The 20,416-nt window shown below is 35.5% G+C and overlaps 1 protein-coding gene across 1 annotated transcript in view; it reads right to left on the bottom strand.

The window, feature by feature from the left end:
- LOC106735969 (neurobeachin-like) overlaps positions 1–20,416 on the bottom strand; it is a 176,659-nt gene that overhangs the window by 151,743 nt on the left and 4,500 nt on the right. Inside the window, 1 exon segment of the mRNA XM_014591546.1 lies at positions 20,253–20,414. Coding sequence (XP_014447032.1) covers positions 20,253–20,414 — 162 coding nt within the window.

The following is a 20,416-nucleotide window of genomic DNA, read 5'->3' as shown; positions in this document are numbered from 1 at the left end:
TTAGTAGACAAAACAAACATATCTTGCATAGTGCCTTAATATATTTCCTAAATGGAACTAAAAATCATGTACAGTCCCACGAAGTCATGAGAATACATTAAACTCCAGAAAATAAGAGGTTATTATGATGAAATGTATAGAACCTGTAACAAAAAATAAAATGCCACTAGAAATAGAAATGAGGGCAGATTATAACATGTCATATATTCATTTGTCAGAAAATGAATGATGACCCAAGGTATCATACTACTGAACCTGGTGCTTATTTCAATATATTTAAACATCTAAAGCTAAGTGTGCTGAATGTTTGTCATCGAAAACACCACAATTATCACAAAAGCAAGTATTATATAAAGCTATTTCTATATCTTAAGTTCCATGAAACTAGTTATGATCTGAAACAGTGTCAAATTATACTATTCTTCTTACTACTTTAAAAAGAAATAGTAAGCATAGCAAGTACTGCCTTTGCTTTGAAGCGTAACTTAACACTTATTAGGTGTGAACTCTTGAAAGACTTATTTCATCTTCTCTAAGCCTTAGTTTTCTCATCTATAAAACATTAACAATCTCTTGGGCTGCTATGATATTTAATGCAAACAAAGTACTTATCACAAAGCCTGGTACTCAATATAAGCTTAATAAAGGTTACTATTACTGCTATTATTAAAGAAAATTTTTTAACAAATATTACAGCCGACATGAAAAATAAAAATGTTTTCTTTGTAATAATTGAAGGAAAGAATCAAACTATGAAGTCTTAAGATGATATCAAAAATTAAGATGACGTTAGGGAGATAGATGAATGGATGTGAGAATAAAAACAAACAGGGAGGAAGAAGTAGAAACATGAAAAAGGATTAAAAAAATTCAGAGAAAGAAGGTAAAGAGTTTACAAATGGAAACTGGTGTTGTTAAAAAAAATTAGAACTATTAATAATAAAATATCTTACTTTTTTTTTAAGAGGTTTTTGTCTTAGGGCACATTTGCTTGCCAAGGAGAGAGAGACAGACAGAGGGAAAGTGAAAAATCACCCCCCAGGGAAGATGGCCACGCCACAATCCCTTCTACACCATTCTCTTCCTGGCATCTTGGACACACACACACACACACACACACACACACACACACACATCCAGTGGGATTTTCAATCCACCAGGTCTAGGACTCAAACTATGGTTGGCTACATGGGAGTCCAGCAATGTAAACACTACTATATCTTACATTTTTGTTACCATAACTCACTGGTTTTATTACCATCACTCACTAGTTTTATGCTTATTTTTACTTCGGTTAGGACCAACTGCTATGGATTGAGCTGTGCACTGCCACCCTTCCCAAATTCAAATATTGAAGTCCTAATCCCCAGAGTCTGAGATCCTAAGACTATATTTTAAAGACAGGACCTGTACAGAGATAATTAAGATAAAATGAGGTCATATAAGTAGGCCCTAATCTGATCTGACTGGGATCCCTATAAGAGGAGGAAATTAGGACACAACAACAACAAAAATCACAAGCTATAAGGAGACGACAACTGTATTCAAATGAAACAGAAAGATTTAGAAGAAACCAACCCCGTGGACACTTTAATCTTGAACTTCAAGCCACAAGAATTGTGAGAAATACATTTCTGTTGTTAAAGTCACCTAGTCTAGTATTTGTTAGAGAAGCTTTAGCAATCTGATAAACCAGCCAAACCCAAGAGATGCAGGAGAATACAATAAAAGGGATCAATGCTAGACTAGACATTCACAGACCTGAAATCTAGTCCTACAGTACAACAGTTTAAAAACTGAGCAGGACAGATTAAATCAGTGACATCTCTTTGCCTAGGTCTCCACATCTGAAAATCTTTGAAATCTTATCAAGCACTGAGATTCCTAGAATCCTAGTATACAATTCAGAGTTCTGTTTAAAATTTGGAGCCCCTGATAATATCCAAAGAAGTACTCTAAATATGAAAGGGGAATTCTTGTTCTAATAATCAAATAAATCTTCACAAAGTATGTATCCTGTTTGTTGGATAAAGGTAATGTTACTTCTTGATTTCTGGTTTTGGTAAATAGAGCATGGGTGGATTCCTGTGAAAAGGGTACTTTTATGTATTATTTTTTAAATAGCAGTCCCCAAAATGCCATTGTTTATTTCATTAACAAACACAGTCTAGCAAATAACATAAACAAAACATGTTGGAAATAAGAGTACTTTAATCCAACTGTAAAATAAAGTCCAATATTCTTCAACTCAGTAGCAATGCTTACAATTTGCTCTCCAAAGTATTTGCTGACAATAAAATGCATTTTAATTTGTTGTTATATTGATTTCCATGAATTATTTAGGTAGTTTTTACCAGACAGGGAGAACAAGTTTTTCCCCAATGATATGTGGTTTTTAAATTGTTATTAAGTCAATGTATTAGTTAGAATGAGGTTTGCTGACATATTACAGGAAAATCCAAAGTGTACAAATGCCTCAAAAATATAAATGTTTGTATAAACACACAAATAAACACACACACAGATACATTCATATGCACACATATGAAAAAAGAGAAAATAAGCTGGAATATGTATTTTTTTTCTGTACTTCTAATGGTTCATCAACTTCAGAATCTTACAAAAATTTCAGAAACATCCTTTCTAAACCAGAGTTGTCTAATAAAATATAATGCAAATCATGGGTGGCAGGTCACATATGTAATTTTTAATTTTCTACCAGCCACGTTAAATGAAAAATGTAAAAGGAAAACAAGTGAATTTACATCATATAAAATATTACAAAGTCCAGGAAGGAGATAGAAGGAGAAGGGATTGTGGGGTGGCCATCCTCCCAGGGGGTGATTTCACACTTTCCCTCTCGCTGTCTCTGTCTCTCTCCAGTGAACACACGCACCCTATAGAAAGAAAACATTAAAAAATAAATAAATAAATGTGCAGGACGAAATGGAACGAATCAGATATGGTGTTAGACTGAAAATGGAATATACATATTGAGAAATAAGGTAATTTGCAAATTAAATTTGGTAATTTACCCTGAATAACTGAACTAAAACCAGAAAATATTATGATAACTTACCAGAGTATTTTAAATATTAATATCTGACAATGTACTGATGATAATAAAATGCAAAATTTTTATAAGACTTCTGGGTTTTTGTTCAGGAGATAACTACATTAACAAGGTCTCTCTTTAACAGCTAGTAACATATGACACTTCTAATTATTAAATTTTATTCCCATGAACTACCTCTTCATCAATATACCTTTAATCCTTTTCATACAAAAATAAATTAGGGTTCTAAAATTATAATGCATTATCATATTGATCCTAAACCCCAACCATTCTTTCACCAGAATTAAAATCTGTTGTATATGTCTATATCCGATATTTTCTAAGCAGGTCATCTTCAATTTACTTCAGAGTTTAGCTGCATAATTTTTCAATGTCATTGATTTCAGCTGTCATTATGAATGACATTTTGTCATACAGTAAATAAATCATATTAGTTTATCTTTCAGAGTGCATATAGCTAATAAGGTTAAACATTATTTCTAGAATTTTACATTTTTTAATAAAAAAGCAACAAATCTGACTGAAACATATTTACTAACATAAATCTTATGTGTGTATATATATATATATATATATATATATATATATACATAAATGAGTATTTTTACTGAGAAAAATTTTGCTTCATGGCTATTAAACTGATCCCTAAAATTAAGTCAGTCAGTAATCCTAAAAATGAACGCTTTTATCTAAATGCCTAGGTGATAAATGTTAATAGTTCAAAACAATTCTATGACCATTCAAGGAACCTTACTGAACTGTGACCAATTAGTTTAGTCAGTCCCTGTGCAGTACTAATGAGGCCAAGGAAATAGGTTATATTGCCATTTGAATCCAAACTTAGTACAGTCGATGGTTAAAAGAATACACCTACAGTCCCACCCAATTAGGGCCTGCTGTTTGCCAGGTGAGTGACTTCACAGCAATGGAACAAGCATGTGAACAGATGAACACTTTGATAAAACACAAAAGTCATGCCTTAGCATATTTTATTCACAAGAATGGTTATTCTAAAAAAACTTAAATATGAAAAGTCATACTTCGGTAAAATGTATTATTAAATCTCAACTCTTAAAAATCATGATAAGTAAATACACTTCTTTATAATTGCTTCCTTATTACACAAAATATTATTTAACCTAGTTTCTAACATTTTTTCTGTAACATATGTTACTTTCAGTTTTATAATGCAAGTAAGTGAAAAACTTACTTGTTTTTGTTTACAGAAAGGGAGAAACAAATTCTTTAGAAGGTGGTGAAGGGACAGGATTTCCTTACAGACGAAAAAAAGTTTGACAAAACAGTGTCATTACCAAACTAGTTAAGGAAAGATGTATATCCATGCTGATCCTGATCTTAGAACACTAAACTCTATCAGACCAGGACCAGACTGAATTTTCTTTCAGATTTTAGTAAACCATTAATTTTACTTTGATAAACTGTTACAATTACCAGAATTCAGATTATATGAGACTGACAAAGTAAATGATTTCCAACATCTTGAATTCAATTACTTTCATCCCTTCTTCCACCTTTTCTCTACTCATTTTTCACAAATACCCAGTTCCAGCTCCTACTCTCAACTGCAATAAAAGTATTGGCATTAAAAAGCAGTCTCACTCCAATTTCCCCAATGTTTAAACTAACATTCAAACATTTCAACTATTACTGTACTCATTCTGTCCTATAGCTCAGAGATCCATGGCCCGCTAGAAACTGGACCACACAGCAGAAATAAACAGCAAGAAAGGAGCAAGGCTTTATCTGTATTTACAGCCACTCCCCATTGTTGGCAATACAGCATGAGCTCCGCCTCTTGTCAGATCAGTAGTCATGTCAGATTCTCACAGAAGTGCAAACCTTATTGTGAACTGTGCATACAAGGGATCTAGGTTGTGTGCTTTTATGAGAATCTTATGCCTGATGGTCTGAGGTAGAGCTCAGGCAGTGATGTTGCTGCTAAAGAACAGATACAAATACTGCATTATAGTGGGTTATAAAAGAATTTCATTACATGTTACAATGTATTAACAGTAGAAATGAAGTGCACAATAAGTATAATGTGTTTGAATCATCTCAAATCTCCCCTGCCCACAGTCCATGGAAAAACTGTCTTCCACAAAACTGATCCCTGGGAAGTGCTGCTATAGCCTATCACTATTTGAAGAGATAACAGTTTATCTCCTCAAATCTGATCTACCTTTCTTTAAAAGAAAAGTTAATATTCATTAGTCCAGCCCATGGCCTGATGGTTAAGATGGCTGGATTCCACAAGGCCAACTATGTGGACCACAGCTTGAGAAACATGCTGAACACATGTGCAGTACCCAAAATCCTGAAAGGGGAGAGAGACAGAAGAGAAAGGATTAAAGCATGACCATACCCCACAGGGGCTGCTTTATTAATTTTTCTTCTCCCTGTCTCTCTTGGATAAGTATGTGAACCATCTGGCATTTTTTTTAAGTTAGTATTTACTGAGTGCTTACTATGTATATGGCCCATTACCAGAAGGTAACTTATCAGTCATCAAGGAACTCTTCCCATTGTCACTTCCCAATCACAAATAACATTTAAATTGGTAATCCCCTTCTTACTATAAATTCATTATAAGTAAGAGTAGATCTTTTGGTCTAAAAATAAAGGGTGACCATATGATAGTTTTTAAAATCATGCAAAATATGTATTTGTCTCCCAAAGTCTCCAATACAACAACTAGTAAAAGTTAGCTATAGACCAATTCAGTCTAAAAGAAGTAAGTGAGGCATGTATATAGTTAAAAGAAAATTTATTTTTAGGCCAGCCTAGTGACATAGTCAGTAGCAAACTGAACTGCAGCACTGGAAAGAAGCCCCTTGGCCAACAGCATGAACCAGTCCCTGGGTCAGCTTGAAAACATACCAGCTAGTGCACACATGCCCAGGATCCTGAGGAGCAGGAGGGCAAGAGAAAAGGGATCACAGTATGATGGAACCCACTGAGAGTGTTACTCTCTCTCTCACAGAAGAAAAATAGAAAATTAAATAAAATTAATTTTAACATATTTTATATATTTTACTTATAATAACCAGAGACAATATATCCAAAATACTGTCATCTCAACATGTAGCCTACATTAAAAAAAATTATTGCTAAAATATTTTATTCTTTTTTAAACTAAGTCTTGAAAATTTGTATTTTTTACTTAGAGCAGATTTCATCTCTTAATAGCCACTATATAGATGCTTAATAGCCACAAAATAAGGAGATTTTACACTCTATAGTAAAGCTACAGACAAACCAAAAGAAGTAGTGCTTTAGAACAAGTAGTAAACCTATTAAAAAGACAAACCTATGGCACATATAAACCTATGAATGAACTCAAAAGTGGCTTAATACCTTCATGACTGATAAGTCTTTAGCAATTTATTTACGATAAGCTAGGACTTTATTTCAGCAATAACAAAAAGATGATAAATTGCGTGTTATTTATTTAAAATACAAAAATAAAAGATTAAACTAAAATATCATTTTCAGGTGGTTTGTTATTTAAATGAGTTCAAACAAATATGGGCCATGAGTTCGGGAAGCTTGTAACTAGACAAGTAAGATACCAGATAAATTTAAAGGATAAAAGTTTTTGTCCCATTTCTGGGAAAAAAAAGTTTTGGTTTATATCTTTTTTTAACTAGAAAGGGAAGTGGGGAAGAGGAGAGAGAGAGAGAGAAGTACACCCTCAATAGAGCCTTCATGTTGCAATCCTATCCCCAGTCTCAGCCAGCCAGGATGAAGAGCTCACACACACACCTACCTGGTTTAACAGAGAGACAGACCTTGGGATGTGAAAACAGGACTGTTTTACAACACTGCATCAAGGAGCATTGCATCATCACTGTGCCATCACAGCTCACTTGCATTTTTAATCTTAAAACTCAGACTGTGTAAAGGAAGTACATTAACAATCTCTCCAGTAACAAATGAATTACATGGCTAGTTGTAGCATGGTGGTTAGAGCAGCTAGCTATCACATGAGTAACTGCAGGGTTTCAGTCCCAGACCCTGCAGCTTAGGGACACACTCTACAGAGTGTGTGCATGCCCAGAATCCAAACAGAAGAATGGAGAAGGAAATACGGTGTGGCCATCCTCCCCATGGAGAAGGCTCTCGCACTCACTCTCTCACTTTCTCTCTCCAACAAGTACACTTGCCCTACAGCAAATTTTCTAAATGAATTATAGGGGCTAGATAGTGACACTGCAGTAGAGCGCAACTTTATGAAGTAATCTCACATTGAAGACTCTCGGTTCAAACTGTTAAGTCCCTAGGAATGTCTGACATATGCTTGCCCAGGGATCCAAGCCTGGCTGCAAGCAAGGGGGTAGATTGAAGCATCAAGGTCCTGTTGGTGTGCTGTCTCTGTCTCTCTGCCTCTCACGCTCATGGAAGAAATAAACTTTTAAAACACTAAATTACAGGTGTTTTATTTTACAAGGAGCTGGGATAGAATCACTACTGAATATTCAGAAAGGAAGTGAAATCAGCAGGCATAAACACCTATAATAAATTAGCTGCTGTGGTCCATAGTTTTTTATGTGACAAGACAAAAATTATTAATGTGTGAATGTTCTTAGTCTTTGTTTCCCCTTGTTCATTCAAGAGAATTCTACCTTCATCTCCCCAACCCTTTGAGACTGAGCTACCTGTCTATTTTAGACTTTGAAACATAGACAAAGGAGGAGGAATATTAGGAATACAAAGGGTTAGGGTTTTATAGAGAAGGAGGAGGAATATTAGGAATACAAAGGTATAGAGTTTTATGCAGAAGTTACAAGATAAGAAAATCAAAAGAAGCTGTTCTATGGGAACAAAAGAAATGGGAGAGGAAAAATAAATTTTTAAAGAAATATTGCTGTGCTCCACATATTTTTATTCCACATAACATTCAAAAAAATAAGAATCTGAGGCCTATAGAAATTGTTTGTGCCTACTGAGCTATGATTTTTTGGTTCCACCAGCACACTGAGACTGGTCCATGTTGACCATAAATTTATAAAAGTAATACATACAAATATACTCTCAGTATTTCACCTGTCTTGCCAATAGAGTGAGTGGGATCTATAACTCTTACTCCTTGAAGAAATTGTGTTTAGTGACATAATCCAGACACAGAAGTACAAATACTGCAGGATTCTATTTGCTATGGTTTAAATGTGTCTTCCCAAAATTCATGTGTTGATTTTGGTTGGTATCAAGAGACAGGAAACTTAATCATACTAAGAGGCAGAATTAAATAAGGTCAGCAGAGTGGGCCCCCAATGATTGAATATTACTGACTTTCTAAGAAAAGAAGAGAGAAGCCAGTCCTGACACATACTCTTGACATAGGATGCCATCCACCACATAGGATGCTTTAAAGGGTTCCCACCAGCAAGAAGGCTGATCAGATGGGATACCTCAACCTTGGACCTCAGAACTAAGAGCTGAATAAACCTTATTTTATATAAACTGCCTAATGTGTGATATTCAGTAATGGTACAGAAAAATTAATTGTAGTAACACTTACATGAGAGTCTCTAGTGTAGTTAAATTCACAGAACAAAGAATGGTGGCTGCCAGGGGTGAGGGCAGAAGGAATGAGAAGTTACTGTTTAATGGGAACAGAGTTTCAGTTTAGGAAGTTGAAAAAGTTCTAGAGATGAATGGTGATAATGGCTGAACAAAAATGTGAATATTTAAAGCTATTCAACTGTATACTTTAAAATGTTTAAAATAGTGTTATGTTTACCATAATAAAAAATTAAAAGCAAGATTTTGAATAAATTTGACCACCTTGGAAATAAACCTAGAATAATGTTAAAAAAAAAAAAATCTGTACTGACTTTCAAATTGGTCTTATTTTGCTCTCAAAAAAGAAATTATTTGTACATAAATTTCATTTTTATAAAAGCAAAATGAGTATCTTGAAAATGCCAATAATCACTCATTTCCAAGAGTATTAGAAATAAAAGTGGCAGGGGGCAGCAGGTGGCATGATGTTAAGGGTACTGGATTCCCACATGGCCAACTGCAGTTCGAGTCCCAGACCTGGTGGCTTGCTTTCTCACTCCCCATTGCGCCTCACTCTGACCCTCTCTGGTCAAATTTAAATAAGTAAACTAATAAATAAATAAAGTCAAATAAAATAATTCTTTACAAAAAAGAAATGAATGTTGGGACCAGCAGATGGTATAGCAGTTACATCGCTGGACTCCCACATGTCCAACTGTAGTTCAAGTCCTAGACCCAGCAGCTTGCAATTCACACTATGCGTGCCCAAGATCCCCAGGAAGAAAATGGAGGAGAATGGATTGCAGCATGCCGATCCCCCCTAAGGGTTGTGTGTCTGTCTGTCTTTCTCTGGCAAGCACAAGCACTCTAAAGGCAAAAAAAAAAAAAAAAAAACCACACTTAAAAAGAAAGTAATGAATGTCAGTTACATGTTAATTTTTATATATTCATCTTCACATTCTCTTCTGAATTATAATATATTCAAAAGTGTAATCTCCTTAGTTCTTTGCCAGTGTGTTATTCCTTTATTTTCATACTTAATTCATCCAATATTTACTGAACATATACTATCTGCAAAGGTATATAGTTACATGGAATAATACAACAAAATAAATATTTTAGCAGTCAAAAAAAGGGTGCGGCCAGCTCACTTATTCACTGGTAATATGCAGCTCAAACAATGCTAGATTCATACAGAAGACTGAGTTCAATTCCCCAGTCAACTTTTACACACAATGTATACATGCCAATGATCCTAGCTGGCTGGCTGGGAAAGCTGGTGCAAATTGCTGTGTGAGACCCGTGTGATAATGTATCTTTCTTTCTCTCTGTCTCTCACTCTCATGAAAGTAACTTTAAAGGCTGGAGGGACAGAATATATGAGAAATATATGTACCCCCTAAGATGGTTAATTTTGTCAACTTGACTGAATGACAGGTGCCCAGATATTAGGTTAAATATTCTAAGTATGTCTTTGAGGGTGTTTTTGAATGAGGCTAGCATACGAATAGACAAATTGAGTAAAGCAGAACTCTAACTCCAGAATCTGAAGTTCTGAGTTCCAGCTCTGCTACTTAGTACCTTGATAACCTTGTCTAAGTACTTCACATTTCCTGCAGCTTCTGTATCTGTAAAGGAACGGTACCTATGCAAAGCAGTTATTCTTTTCATTCAGTGACCAGTGCACTGTAAACACTTAAGAGCTATTAAATATAGCTAATATATTCTAAAACAAATTGATCACAGTTTTCGATCCTCTAACTTGCCCCTTAGGCTTGTTACCCAAATAGTCTTCTAAATATTTAAGCAAATACTCCCAGAGGGAGGTATTATTTGCCTAGGATCACCATTCATGTTCTACTACAATTACACATGAGATTCAGCCATGGGAGGGAAGGAAGAGATGGAAGGGATTCCAGACAAAGGAACATATATTACCTCATGCTTATTCTTTCTTTAGTTTTCTATCATCCTCGCAAAATAGAAAATTAGGAAAAACTGCTACAGGTATTATTAAAGAATCTAATACATTCAGGAGAACAAGTCTTCTATGCTTCATCAGGAGAGCATGATCAGATGAGCCTCAAAAAACAAGATGAGAATCCAAAAAAAGGGAAAAAAAAGATAAGAACAAAAACAATGGTAAGTTGTTCTTGTTCTACCAAGAACTTTACATATACAAGTTCATTTAATCTGCATAACCTTATGAAGTATACAGGTATACTATTTTACACATAAGGATATTAAGGTACAGAAAATTTTTAAGACTTATTCAATTTTGGTTTTTATTATTATTTAACTTGTCCAGAGAGAGAGAGAAAGTGAGAAAGCAAGTCATCAGGTCTAGGACTCAAACTGTGGTTCAGCCACGTGGGAGTCCAATGCCTTAACCACCATGCCACCTACCAGCTCCAGTACAGAAATTTTTAATGTTTGTATAGTATTCAAACACATGAATGTAAAAATAATTCTTCTTGTTAAACATTTAGGCTGCTGCCAATTGTTTCATATCATAAAACTCTCAATCATGTCCACAAGTAGTTTTTCACTAGCCTGAAGAACTAAAAATTAATGCCAGGAAGCTCTTCAAAGTTCTTGATATTATTACCAAAATGTCATTCAGAACAGCTACAACATTTTATATACCCAACAATAGCATTTAAAATTATTTTATCATGCCCTAGCAAACAAGAGTCATTTATTTTTAATCTCCTCTTTTCAATGGTATCTGTTACCTAATGTTATTTAGTGACAATTACTTTTTAATATTGATCATGTATGTTTCTTCTTTCTTGAAATGTATCAAGTCCTTTGGCAATTTAATGTTTTTCTGCTAGATTTTATAACCAATATCTGTTACTAAAAGGCCAGATGTCAGTTTCTGTGTCTCATTCAGGAAAGCAAGGAGTCATCTAGGGAAACCCCAAACCATAAAAAATCAAGAAGCGGGGGGCCAGCAGGTGACATGGTGGTAAAGGCACTGGACTCCCACAAGGCAGACAACTGTCCAAGTCCTAGACTAGGCAACAGCTTGAAAATCACACTCGGTACATGTACATGCATTTCCAAAATCCTGAGAGCAGAATGGAGAAGGGACTGCAGCATGGCTATCCCCACTGGGGGGTGATTTCTCACCTTCCCTCTCACCATCTCTGGCAAGTGCACACAACCTATAGTAAAAGCCTATTAACAAAGGGGGGAAGGGGAGAGATGACTCACAAAAAAAAAAAGGCAAAAATAAGTGATTTCTGTAACATTCTAGCTGTTGGTTGTCCATCTACCTCATCTACTCACTTCTTTCCATACATACAAGGTTTCTGGTTTTTCTTTTTGTTGTTGTTAGATTTTTGTCATAGGGCACATGTGCTCACCAGAGAAAGAGAGACAGAGAGAGGAAGTGAGAAATCACCTCCCTCCCCAGGGGGGATGGCCATGCTGCAATCCCTTCTCCTCCATTCTTCTCAGGATTTGGTGCACATATGTACACAAGCCAGGCGTGATTTTCCAGCTGCTTGATCTGGAACTCAAACCCCCAGAGCAGGCCATGTGAAATACAGTGGCCTTAACCTCCATGCCACCTGCTGGTCCCATGTAAATTTTTAATACCCGTATTTAATATTACCGTCTTAGGCACAATGAAAAACACAACACCTCACCATGGAGTTAAAAAAAGTAAAAAAAAAAAAAAAAAAAGACAATGTCAAGCTACTGTATCCAGATATAAGTCTAAAATTTTTATGTTATAAACATTATTCTTGCTCAGGTTCAAATGTGCATAGTGGTACTTCATAATCTAACAATGCATAGTTACATAATAAATTTAACTATCCCCCTAATATTTAATTTACCATGGTAAAATAAGAATATGAAACAGTACAACCTACTTAGATGAATAAAGGTTAAAACAAGCCACAGTCACTAATGCATAGCATAAACCATACATATATTACTGGTCAGAACAGCAAGAATTCTCTCTCCTGGCAAATGATGTTCCGTGTTTGGCCAATTTGGATTCACTCATTAATACTATCTTAGAAGACCTTGCCTGCCCATTATTCTCTGTGGCTGTAGATTTTCCTTCAAGCAGCTATACTGCTCTAGCAGCCCTTTTCCTCTTAGTGAGGCTTTCAGAGCTTAGGATTGCCTTAGACATAAAAGAACAGGGGCCTTTGTTTTCTAGGCTTGAGGCTTCCCTGGAAGCACTGCTTCTCTGAAACCTTAGTAAGCTTTTGGCCAGTTTCCTTCGGTCAATGGGTAAAATTAGGAACCAAAACAACAGATCTTGTCAAAATATAGTACAGTCATGCATCACATAGCAATACCCTGGTCAATGACAAACCACATATACCAGAACAGTCCCGTAAGAGTCTAACAGGCTAAACCATACATACAGTCTATGCTTATAGGATATTATATCATCTGGGTTTGTGCAAGACCATACTAAAGATGCATTTCTCTGCACGAATCCCTGTCATTAAGCAATGCATGACTGTATACCAATCTATGTTTCTGCTTATAAGTTTCAGTCTGATAGCACTAGGCCTTCCCAGTGCTCTTTATCCCCTTAACCCTCAGCTTAATGACTGTCCTTAAAGCAATGTGCTGGGTGAGGAGGCACAGCTATTCTATTACTTGTTCCCTGGTTGCATCCTACTTTAAAGCTCTTTACAATTGAATTAATTGTTACTTTGGTCAGGAGGCTGGGAATATACTGCATGAGGTGCTGAAGAAAGCTTATAAAATAGAACTTTACCTGTTTCTAATTTAAACTCCTGCTTTCCCTCTTGCCAACTTTAGCATGGAGTAAAAATTCGGGTCTTTCCAACCTACAAAACTATTTCTTGATAATCTGATTCTCTGCTACCTTGGGTGACAGCAATTGGCAGAAAGGGCCTCTCTTCCCTGTTGCTGAGGTTTAGATAATGGTATGTCCCCCCAAAGGTTCATGTTGGCGAGATCTTTAAGAGGTGAGGCCTACTATGTGTGTTTGAATCATGGAGACATAATTGGACTAACACTTCCTCACAAAGCAGAATGAGTTCTAGCTCTCCGATGCAGAGGTTTAGTTCCCACAGGAATGGCTTGTTATAAAGGAAAGGTGGCTGCTGGCAAGTCTCTTTCTACATTGCCACCAATCTCAACGCTTCTGTTGGCTGTGTTTTAACATAACACCAGAAGCTGGACTACTGTCAGCCCCACACCTTTGCATTTCCCAGTCATCAAAATCAAAAGCCAAATAAATCTCAATTCTTTATAAACCACCTGAACTAAGACACTTGGAAAGATTACATTTTCTTTCCATTCTGCTTTTGAACATTTGGTCCATGCTTTAAACAAAACTGTTCTGTCGTAAGACATTATCAAAGGCCCCAAGAAATGGTCGACACTTTCCAGCATCCCTAACATTCAAGGGTCAGTAGTTTTATAGACAAAGATAACACAGGGAGTAATTTAAACAGCTGCACTGTAATTTCTTAAAAAGCATTGCCAGGGAACAGCAAAGTCCTCACTGCCTTGTACTCTCATATCAACATTTAAAATTTTTTCCTAACAATGTCTCATTTCTATATACTAACGTCTATACTAGTCAAGGTTCTTTTCATTTACAACTGACAAAAATCCAACTTAAACTGATTTGAAACATAATAGTAACACTAGTAAATTTTTAAAAAATAATTTAATGGTTAGAAGATAATCACCACAGGCACAGAAAACTCCAGGTACACCAACAGATTCAAGCAACTATTTCTCTCTCTCGGCTTCGTAATTGGTCAAATTCTTAGACAGGCACTTATAGGTTTAGTCTGAAGAGTTAATAAAGTCTGAGAGTTTACACATTTAGCATCCCCAACAGAAAGAATTCCAGCACCAATGCTGGAAATGACTGTGACTCCTCTTGGCTGAAACATTCATCCAGGAACAAATCATTGTGATTCTGGCCACTCCAGGATTATACACCCATCCCTGAATGTAGGCTGCAGGATCAACCCCCATAAGTCAGTTGAACTAAGAAAGGGAAGTAGTTCATTAATGGGAAAGTTAAGGTACCACTACAAAAAGAGGAAATGTATGCTATACCAACAAAATCAAGAGAAGTCCACTATGCTTGGTAATATGACAAACATTAATAATATATGTATTTTTCATTTAGGTTTTTGCCATTGGACATGAACATTTGCCAGCAAGAGAGAGACAGAGACAGAGAGAGGAATAGTGAGATATCACCCCCAGGCAGGATGGCCATGCTCCAATCCCTTCTCTTCAGTTCTCCTCTCAGGATTGTGGGTAAGCACAGAAATGCATTCAGCATAAGTTTCAAGCTGCCAGGTCCAGGATTCAAACTTGGGTGGGCCAAATGGGAATCAAGTGCCTTAACCACCATGCCACCTGCTGGCCCTCAAAACCACATTTTTTAATTTCTATTCAATTCATTATATATGTTCTTTGTTAAGATGATCTTTGTTAATAGTCTCATATGTGATCATATAAATAAGTTTAATGTAAACTTTTTACTAGAATCTTAGTAACAGATGCTATTTCTTTTTTTAAAACAAAATTTCATTTAACTTTATCTATTTATTTTTAATTTGACCAATGGTAGACACAGCAAGAGAGGGAAAGTGAGAAAGCAAGCCGCCAGATCCAGAACTCCTACTATGGTCGACTATGTGGGAGTCCAGTGCCCTAACCCCCATGCTACCTGCTGGTCCCAGATGTTATTTTGAAATAACATTTATATACGTAGTAATGCCAACATGGACAGATAACATCATACATACTCAGCACACACACACATATCTAGTTTTAGGAATGATACATTAAATTTACATGAATCTAATTTATTTCAGGATCCAGGGTCTGGGTCCTAGTATTAAATACAATTTCAGAAACTGGTCCTAATTATCACTGCCAAAAAATGCTGTCATGCATACACAAAATACACTTACCCAAAAGCCAGAAATACAAAAATAATCAACAAACAAACATAGATTAGTTCTTGCCTCATGGAATTCACAGTACAGGAGGGAAAAGAAAAATAAATCACTGCAATACTAAAAGATGATAATGTAATACAAAAAGATATGCAGATAGTGTATAAAGTACTAAGGGACTTTAAAAAACAAAAGTTTGTGGAAAATAGATTTAAAGTATGAGTTTATTTGGGGACCAGCAGATGACTCATGGTTACATCCCTGAACTTTCACGAAGTCAACCGCAGTTCGAGTTCCAGATCCAGCAGCTTAAAAGCCAGTATGCATGCCCAAGATCCTAACAGGAAAAAGGAGGAGAAGGGATTGTGGTATGGCCATCCTCCCTGGGGGGGGAGGGGGGAAGAGGGGGTGATCTCTCACTTTCTGTCTCTCTGTCTCTTCTAGCAAAATTCTCTTAAAAAAAAAAAAAAGTATGAGTCTATTTTGGTGCCAAAAAAACTTGGAATCTGTGCATAATTTTTTCATAATACACATTCTCTATGAACTTTTGAAGTTCTCTAATACAAGAGGTACAGGCAAAAAATATACCTAACAATATTTTAAGTAAATAGTAAAAAATGCAGATGACTGCTTTTATAATATAGTTGCATCATGACAGAAAATGGAAGCTGGATCTACTAAATCCAATGATTTTCTTACACAATGGGGAAAATATAGCCAAAAAAGAGAAAATCTTGAGATATTTTAATTAACACCATAGTATTTGTCAAAAGCAATTTGTCAAAATTGATCACAGACTAAAATATTTGCTGCTTTAGTGTCATTATATGGCTAATTTATTATTTCTGTGAAAAAAATCTCAAAACTCAAGACATTAAAACTTAAATTAATGAAGTTACATATACATTAATTTAATTTCTTATACTCAATAGAAAGAATAAAATATAACTTAAGTTGGTAAAAAAAGGTTACATGTCAGCATAAATTAAAATGCAGGAAATTCTTTTTACATAAATACATGTGATTAAGGTCTTTTGATTCTATCTTAGATGCAACTGTATAGTTTTTATAATGGATTTAATTCAAATGTAGAACACATCTTTTATTTGAAATTCTAAGTATCTTTAAAGTGGAAAGTATAATTATCAAGCTAAGATGAAAAATTCTAAGAAAGAAGAGTTACTGTTACTCTCCTGAATAGAAAATGACTTAAAATTTCCCTTTCAACAAAATACTATTATCCATATACTAAGAGGAGAGTAACTTATCTCACAAAACTCCAAGTTTCCTGTCATGCTTTCAATACAGTAAACTAAATGACACTTAGAATATAAAAAATTATCTAAGGAAATAGATATTTCTACAATTAAAGACATACTATTATCTCATAATAATTCATGAAAAAAAGATAAGTTGATAAATTCACAATGAATTCAGTAATTAAAAACTATAATTACATTAGGCAAATAAATAAATTAATCTCTATAGTGAATTCTTTCATTAAGTATTAATCCTTTATTTTATCTTTTTGAGATTATAAGAAACTTCCATATTATAAACAAAGATAACACATGATATTTATGTAGCATTTACTTTAAGAAAGGAGAAATCATATAAACACATATTTAGTATGATCACAAAAGAAGGAATAGATTAAGTCGTACGCCTGCTTCACAACTGGAAACAACTAACAAAACCTCTTTTCGGTAGTTAAATTCTAATACTACCACAGTAAGTCATTCCTCCTGAAGCCAATATTTGTGGATGATTAATTTCTTTCTTTGGTAGAGCTACATTACAAAATCCTTGACAATACTCTTATCGTACCTTATTTACTAACTAATTTACTCATCTTCCTGATACTATTCAGCCTATATTTTAATGTTTTAAGTCAACCATAATATCATTATACAGAATTTATGTTTTAACAGTGAAAATTATTCACTTAATTTCACATTGTGCTTAACAGTGATTCTTCAGCAAACACCCACAATCCATCTGAAGAGTAGAAATGGATCTCTACCTTTAGCAAACAAAAGCAGAAAGAGTACAGCCAGAGCTGTGTTGGAGAAGTCCTTAACACAAGCTTACACTTTACTCTGCAAAACTTTTAATTATTTGGGCAAGGTATGTGAGAAGTAGCATCTAAAAACTAAGTATTTGTTTTCTTATGTTCTGTATGAAGAAAGAATGAACAGGAAAAAAAAATAGTTTAACAAAAGTGACTGAGACAGGGGTATTGTTTAAAGTAGAAATTCTGTTTTGTTTTGAAGTTTCACTAGTTCACTTTCTTTCTTTTCTGTCTTACAAGGCACAGTGATAGATATTTCACTATTCACAACTTACTTTTTTTTAACATTTTAAATTAAGACAAAATTGAAAAAATTCATTTTAGAGATATTAGAAAGTTCCAACCTCTAACAAGTCACTGAGTGCCCTAAATGAATTCTATTTATTTATTAAATAGAATTCAGTTTTCATAAATATTTTTTAAACATCTGTGATTTTCCACAATTTTGCAAATCAGTTTAAATTTTTACATGACATCTTTGATATAAAGCAAAACCACAATTGAAGAAATAGTACACTTTGGGTGGCTAATTCATATTTCACAAGCAGTATTTATTAAACTTAGTAATAAATAGATCCTTTTGTCACTTATTCTTTTAGCCAAAAGTTTCCATTTAAAAATCTACTGTAACCTAACTTTTTAAATTTCAAACATTCAACACAGGTATATAAAGTCCTAAGTATATTTTGTACATTACCTTATTTTTAATGACTCTAAGCTTAAGGATAAAGTTAATCTCTAAAATAATGTTTGCATACTAAGCCTTCAATGTCAAATTTTCATTATACTAGAGTTAAATTCCTTTTTTACTTCAAAAGGAATACTTCATTTCCCTTCTTGGTTCTACTCTATTTCTAAAGAACCCCATCTGTTAAGAACTGATCCAGCATACATCACTATTGCTGCAGAGTCCAAACTGGTTATACATTCAAATCAGTTTCCAGCTGTCTAAGCTCTACTGCCTTTTATCAGATTAAAATATATTAAGTAAGCATATAAATACTTACTAAAATAACCTAATGGCATGTCACCTAAATCCAAAATGGTATTGGTTAGCTGAAAACTGGAAAGGTTCAAAAATTTGTTTCTTTACATATAAACACAGTTCCTGCTAAATATTTTGATATTTTATCTTCAAAAACTGACCTCATAACTGTAGATAGCTAAGATTAAAACTCTCAAGAAAATCATGTTTCTATTACTGTGTTGAAAATAATCTGGTTAAATCAATGTGGTGACATTCTTCCCAAATTTTTATTGAGTTTTCGTGAATTATTTGAAGGATACACATAAGTAGAAAGAAGTGATTTGTATTAAGTAAAGACCGATAATCCCCCAGCTTTGACTTGACACACCAATAAAAAAAATTTAAAAATAAAAGCAGCTTCAACTTTTCTGTGAATTTAAGACGTTCAAAAACTAGACATTATCTAATCCATGTCTCAGGGCATCAATGCTGTAGCTGAAGCTTTCGGTTTTCCAATAGGTCAAATAAAAATAATTGCTTAGCTGAAAAATCATAAGACATGGGTGTTATAAAATCCCCCTGCAAGCATATTTTTACATTCCTGTGACTCCATACCAAATATAATAGTCAACTGATTGCTCCCGATTTATGCCCTGCCACCCAAAACCCAACCTGACAGTCTGTCAAAGATCAGATATTTCAGGGGAAACTCTTCAAAAAGCTTTGCTGCAGCAAAAACTGCGTTTACAAAGAACTAAAAATGAACAACTTTTCATTATCTTCAATGTATAATTCTTCTCTCATTTCTTCGCGTTCCTTCTGACATCTTGAATGCTTCTTAGCCTCTCCGTAGACAGCGCAAAACATTAAGTCATACACAGTTCTGCAGTAACTCTTTCTTATCATGAAAGAAACCAAAACCCAGCGCTGCATTTAACACCTTTCCTTTAGTCTTTTATCCATATGCCATGCTCCTGAAGGCAACCATAGAAACCAACCTGTGTGATTTGGTGCTCACAATTTAACACTTTGTGTGCACAATGACTGAGATCAGCATATTCGGGCGATATTACAAAGAAGGGAAGGCTGCCTATGAGATTGGGGGAGTGGGGGTGGATACAGTCACAACACTCTCAATCACTGCCTCGGAATATATTTAAAGACAGATGCAAAACTGCATCATTTTCCTCCTCTCTGCAAAACATCACACCCCAGCTGCTCAAGTTGGAGCTAATGCGCTTCTCACATTTCTGTAGCACGGGGAATTTAGGCTCCAGGGGCAAGACTGTCATCCTAGGAGAGCGACACCACGGACAATTAAGAGTGTAGGAGAAAGAACCCCAGAGAACAGGAGGCCTCCTCACCCGCTAAGTAAACTCTAAAGTCGACCCAAAACCTTCACAGCGAGGACTGATTTACTTGGCCATGAGAAGTGATAAGAAACGATGTTAAGTTGGGGACCGCGCTCAGGTGGCAAGGGAGGACCAGAGGAGGGGAGGGTGGTGGCGTGGCTTTGGCAGCGCGCAGGCAGGTCACCCGCTGGGCAATACCGGCTGGAACGATCAGCGCTCCCGGGGACGCGCTGCGTGTGTGACCCTGGGGGTGGCGGGTAGGAGCCAGAGGCGCAGGGAATGGAGGGTGTGGGGTTGGGGTGACAGATGGACAGCACGCCTTTTCCCTTACCAGGTTGAGCACCGTCTCCACGATGTCCCTGTTGCTGACCTCTCCGACCTGTATGAGTCCAATCAACACTGCGAATTTCATCCGGATGTTGCGGATCGGCACCGAAGGGTTAATCATCCCCGCCGGGAGCACCACGGAGCCGGAGCCGGACGCCCCCCTCAGCT

Source organism: Tupaia chinensis, unplaced genomic scaffold, assembly GCF_000334495.1.
Source record: "Tupaia chinensis unplaced genomic scaffold, TupChi_1.0 Scaffold000597_1, whole genome shotgun sequence".
In the NCBI taxonomy this organism is placed as follows: domain Eukaryota; kingdom Metazoa; phylum Chordata; class Mammalia; order Scandentia; family Tupaiidae; genus Tupaia; species Tupaia belangeri.
This window is presented reverse-complemented; position numbering and strand designations above follow the sequence as displayed.